The sequence below is a fragment of the Vipera ursinii genome (assembly GCF_947247035.1).
Source record: "Vipera ursinii genome assembly, chromosome: 1".
NCBI lineage: Eukaryota > Metazoa > Chordata > Lepidosauria > Squamata > Viperidae > Vipera > Vipera ursinii.
In genome coordinates this window covers 111707910-111713909 of record NC_139512.1, presented here as the reverse complement: position 1 = coordinate 111713909, position 6000 = coordinate 111707910, and the positions used below count along the sequence as shown (strand labels likewise).

At 45.7% G+C, this 6000-nt stretch overlaps 1 protein-coding gene across 1 annotated transcript in view; it reads left to right on the top strand.

Moving 5' to 3' along the window:
* The first annotated feature begins 3870 nt into the window (after positions 1 to 3870).
* Positions 3871 to 6000, top strand: part of PKP3 (plakophilin 3) — a 52776-nt gene continuing 50646 nt past the window's right edge. The window contains exon 1 of the mRNA XM_083348972.1: positions 3871 to 4487. Coding sequence (XP_083205098.1) covers positions 4262 to 4487 — 226 coding nt within the window. The 5' untranslated portion in view covers positions 3871 to 4261. The remainder of the gene's footprint in view (positions 4488 to 6000) is intronic.

Sequence of the window (6000 nt, the reverse complement as noted above, 5' to 3'; positions counted from 1 at the left end):
TTTATTTCTAGTTGTCAGCAAATCACCTCATAGCAAACAATGGATTTGCTTAATGGCTGCTGCTGCAAAAAAAGATAAAATCAGGTGCTTCAAGACTGTCATGATTTATGACTATAATAGCCAGGCTCCATTATGGTCATAAGTTGACTACTTGTATATTTGATTCAGAGAAAGCATATGATAAAACAAAGAAGCTTGAATTACAGGATGTTTTGTACAAGAGAACTCCCTTGGAGAAGGCTTTCAACCATGTCTACATAATCCATATCCTCCATAGTCCTCTGCAATTGCTAGCAACCTTCTCCAAGGAATGGTGCATTCCTAAGGTCATGTAAGTAGCCAATCTCAAGTGATTGGCTGAGAATGCAAATAATGTGCCACAAATTTTAGACACATTGCATAATGCAATGAAAAACATGAATCTAAAAATTAATGTATCCGAGGCTATGGTATTTATGTTTGATGGAATACATTGAAATAATTGCAAGTTATAAATAAAGTTTTAATGTGTAAGGATAGCAAAATGCAGTTCTATTTCCATTTTGGTGTATTTTTTTAACTGGATACCCTATTAACTTACTCTTACTTATAATTTTGTTTATCCTAAAAAGAAACAGTATACTGTAATGAGAATAATGAATATTCTGAGAATAGCGTGAAGTGTGTGTGTGTGTGGGGGGGGGCTATATTCAGTAAGATTTAAATATATTCTGGCAAATGCTGAACATTACCCCAACTTCTGACTTAACTTTTGCACATTTTGGGCCTGTTTCCCACAACAGAGGGTCACTCCTTTTTAACAAGGTCATCTTCCTTTGAGAATGTTTTCTTATCCAAGGGAATGGTTCGTATTTTAATCACTAAATATTTAATAACTGGATACTCAGCATTTTGCTGTGCTGTGCTGTGCTGTGTGGAATTCATAAAACTAAGCAGGGTTGGGCCTAGCTATTACTAACATCAAGGCTACATACTTCTAGAGAGTCTTTCGTCTGGACATCTGACAGCACTTCATAAATGCTAGTTAATTATTATTTGGCTAGAGACCATACAAACAATACTATAAACATGGTACATAAAATAATTATTGTTCCATGCAAGCCGCAGGCTGGCACATTTGCAGAAATAATTGTTGTTTCAAGAATGAACCAAATTAGTAATATGCAAGAGGGGATGGCTTGTATCCTATCTAATACTGTAGTCCAATTTTATTAATGGTATCTGGAATATGATTGTTAAATAGCGGATTCTTTGATGCAGGAATGAAGACGTGAAACGGAGTACAGGGTAACTCATCATTTATTTCGTGCTGTGACTATACTGGAGGGAATGGCTGCAACCAGCTGCAATATATAGTCTAGCCCCTAGGCGGCAGCCAATAGGTTTGAATCAACCATTGCCGCCTGGAGATAGCCAATTGCAGCATAGGATACTTGTAGTCTGGGTTGCTGGAGAGCCGTTAGCTGCTCCAGCAACCCATGTGGTATTCCCTCAAAAAAGCCCAGTACACAACAATGATCATTCCTAAAGTCATGGTTCCATCCCTCCTGAAGGGGCATTGCTTCCAGTCATATGTTTGCAGACTGGAAATATCTGAGCTATTTTAATATCATTTAACTTTCTTAATATGTAAATATATTACTGGATAGATATAACCTAATTAAAAAAACAAGTTTGATGGAATGAGACAGAAGATTCTAGAACTTACTATAGAGTACAATAATTCTAGATACCCATATAGTAGTTGACATCACCCTGTCAACAAAAGTGTGTATAGTCAAGGCTATGGTCTTCCCAGTTGCAATGTATGGCAGTGAAAGTTGGACCATAAGAAAGGCTGAGCGCCAAAGAATTGAGGCCTTTGAACTATGGTGCTGGAGAAGACTCCTGCGAGTCCCTTGGACTGCAAGGCGATCAAACCGGTCAGTCCTAGAGGAGATCAACCCTGACTGCTTTTTAGAAGGCCAGATCCTAAAGCTAAAACTCAACAACTTTTTATTGATTAGCCCTTGGGCCATATCAAAGTACAAAGTTCCAGCAACAAACCGTCACCAAAACTAGATAAAAGCAATCCGAAGTGGAATAGCTAAAATTCAAATACTTTGGCCACCTAATGAGAAGGAAGGACTCACTGGAGAAGAGCCTAATGCTGGGAAAGATTGAGGGCAAGAGAAGAAGGGGACGACAGAGAATGAGGTGGCTGGATGGAGTCACTGAAGCAGTAGGCGTGAGCCTAAATGGACTCCAGAAGATGGTAGAGGATAGGAAGGCCTGGAGGAACATTGTCCATAGGGTCGCGATGGGTCGGACATAACTTCACAGCTAACAACATATAGTAGTTGGAAGCCAGCCTGGGAATTTAAAAAAAAAACTATCCCAGAAAAAGGTAACAACAGTATGACTGGCGACAAAATGAGATGGTCGTTTTACAAAGTCCCAGTCCTCAAATTTGATTTGGGGAAGTCTTGTTTGTGGGGAAGGTGCAAGTACTCTGTACAGCACTCTGTATATGCTCCTCAGTCATGGGCTGTTTATGCATTTTTCCTGCCTTTCAGTTAAGCCGACTGGAGACAAACATAAAAGGACTTTTTGCAGTCCAGTTAACAGGAAAAGGTTACCAGGTGGAGGAAAAAATATTTGCACACAAAAACTTACAAACTGAAATGTGTGTAAACAACAGCACTGTAAGGAAATAATTGACTATTTAGTGTGTACCTAAGAACAAAGGGGTCTCTGTGTGTGTTTGTGTGTGTGTGTGTGTGTGTGTGTGTGTGTGTGTGAGAGAGAGAGAGAGAGAGAGAGAGAGAGAGAGAGAGAGAGAGAGAGTTCTGCCAGGACCACCATATATGGTGAAGCAAGCAGGGAAGGTAATGTTGACCCCGCCCTAGGGCTGTCCCCTGTAGACAGGTGAAATTCTCTCTGCTTATTCTGAAACGGGGCAAGTTGAAATCGTTGCCCACCTTCCAAAGCAAACGAAAATACAGCAGAGCGATACATATGGGAACCCCTTGCGGGAAGCTCCCAAGCCAGCAGCTGCCACCACTCTGATCTCTGCGTTCGTCGCTCCCACCAGATACTTTTGCAAAAGGGGAAGAAAAAAACAACAACACCCGGCTGTTATAACCTTCCCTTGCTTTTTGCTCCACTAGAAACTTCATTTAAGTCCAACTATCGCAAGCGAGACGCCCCTAGTTAATCGCTGATCAGCGTGTGCGGAGTTGGCAAGGCGTAGCGCCGCCCAGGCTCCTGGGTGGGGAGAAGGGAGAAAGCAGTCCGGGACTTTGACCTGCCTCGGGTGGAGGGGCAGCCTTCCTCGCTTCGGCCTCCGCGACCGCGTACTTTTTGCAATGCGAGGGGAGCAAAAAGCTCGGGCTCGGCCGAAGCGGGGCGGTCGCGCTCCTCCTTCCCTTTCTCTCCAGGGAGTCAAGGCAGTTCCCCTTGCCGGACCAGGGCAATTTGCAACTTTCATTCCCAACAGAGAGGAGGAGGAGGAGGAGATAAGAAAGGAGATAAGAAAGGAGATGATACCCCCCACTCCACCCACCCCTTCAAGGCCCGGAGGCCTCGCAAGCACCCATAACCGCTTCTGCCGGTTTGCGGAGCTGACGAGGGCCAGCCAAGGCAGGGCCCGGCGGTTGCCTCTCCGGCACCCTGGGAATTCATTCTGTCTCGCAATTTCGCTGCTCGCCAAACGCCTCACCTGCTTTAAGGTGGAACCGGCTGGCCAGCTCTGCCTTAAAGCCCGCCTTCCTTGCCGCTGTCACTTGCTAGGCTAGGGGAAGGGGTGTGACCGCGTAGGTGTGTTACGAGCAAGGCGGGGAAGGGGTGGGGGGAGGAGGAGGCGGCCTGGCCAAGGAGAAGCCGCGGGAGACCAAAACAAGGCAGGCGGGGCGGAGGTGGGGGAAAGACGAGGATGGCGCGGGACCGGGGAAGGTTATCGGAGTCTGGTTGTGTGTGCGCGCGCGCGCCCCGAGTGGAGCAACTTTCTCGAGCTGAGGAGCCGAGGTAGAGAGAGCGAGGCCTGCCGGAGCCACCTGTGGGCAAGTTCGCGCCTTTTTCGGAGTGTCGAAGCGCCGCTCGGGCTCAGAGAGAAGAGGAGCCGCGGGGGTTGTCAGAACTTTTTTATTTTATTTATTTATTTTATTTTTTCCCCGCCGCCCTCGGGAAAGTTCTCGCTGGGTCAAACGAAGCCTGAGGCAGAAAAGAGAGAAAAAGAGTCGGGCTGTTTTAATGTACCCCTTGCTGGGCTGCTGCCGCCACCATGCAGGAAAATAATTTCTTCTTGTCGGCTCTGCAGCCGGAGAACGGCGTGTGCTCCTTGGCGCTGCCCTCGGACCAACAGCTCGACAGGAAGCGCCAGGAGGCGCCGGACGCCGAGCTGCTCAAGAACGCCCGGGTGCAGGAGCAAGTCCGGATGCGGATGGTGCAGAAGAGCCACTCGGCACCCCGGAGCAACGGAGCCTTCTCGGACTACGGGGAGTTGAAAGGTAGGCACTGGGGTGAGCCACTGGGGGTGGGGGGGGTTGGGGGGGGAAGAGGGAATGGCCTTAGGGCTTTTTTTCCCAGAGCAAACAGGGTGGAGGCGTCCATCTAGGGCAGGGTTAGGCAACCTCGGCTCTTTTATGACTCGTGGACTTCAACTCCCAGAATTCCTCAGCCAGGCACCTTGGCTGAGGAATTCTGGGAGTTGAAGTCCACAAGTCATAAAAGGGCCAAGTTTGAAGACCCCTGCCTTAGGACTTTTTTTCCCAGAGCAAACAGGGTGGAGGCGTCCATCTAGGGCAGGGGTAGGCAACCTTGGCTCTTTTATGACTCATGGACTTCAACTCCCAGAATTCCTGAGCCAGCTATGCTGGCTCAAGAATTCTTGGAGTTGAAGTCCACGAGTCATAAAAGAGCTGAGGTTGCCGACTCCTGATCTAGGGCTATAAAGGGACTTGAGTGGGTTGAGCAGGCCATTTACCCAGACGTTTCCTGCGAATGTTTTGCGGAGTGACAGTTCTCTCCCTAGTTCCTAGGGAAAACAAACAACAAACAAACAAACCAATCGTAGCTTGCCAAAAGCCACCCCGGTGATTGCGTGAGAGGTTGAACTGGGATGCCTTACTTGAACCTACTCACGCTTTTTTTTATTGCACCTAATTCTGATTGTTCAATGACTTCGTCTAAGTTTCTTCTCCAGTGTTGCATCTATAAAAGGCCTGGCTGGACTTTAGGGGAAAAGCTGTCTTTGGAGGATTTAGTTCAAGAATGCTGATGCAAATATTGCTTCCAGAAATACGTTGGGTTGGGTGTGTGGCCTTGATTGCAGCTGTGTAACCAGTTGAAGCGTCTTTGAATTGTATGAAACAATGATTAGCTGTGTTATTAGGGATGCTTTCATTAAAAAAAAACTTTTATTTTTCCAATTGCAGTTCTAAGTTAATGGAATGTGATGGGAAATCCACATGTTGTCTTTCATTTCTAGCCTACTGTTCATCTCATATAAGACACAGTACTACCAACGATTTCTTAGCCAAAAGTGAGTTGTGTGAGATAGAGTTTTGCCTTTCATTAATTTGGTTTTTCATTAATTTGGTTTACATTGCATTGCTGACTGCCAGTTTTGTAGGAGACAGCCTTTAGGTTTTTAGATAACTAGAATACTCCTTCATTCCTCTTTTTTTCCTAGAAAAGAATGACATAAACTGAAGAAACTCACAACTATAACTTCTTCCTAAATGAATTCAGGAATATTGTAATTTGGAATCTCATCTACAACACTTATCTAAAGCTTATCTAATGGTGATAAAAGTAGAAGGAATTTATTAAGTTAGTCTTTTATTGATACTGTATTAAAGTTTTTCAAAATATTATGTAATGTTGTTGTTAGCTGCGAAGTCGTGTCCGACCCATCGTGACCTCATGGACAACGTTCCTCCAGGCCTTCCTGTCCTCTACCATCTTCTAGAGTCTATTTAGGCTCATGCCTACTGCTTCAGTGACTCCATCCAGCCACCT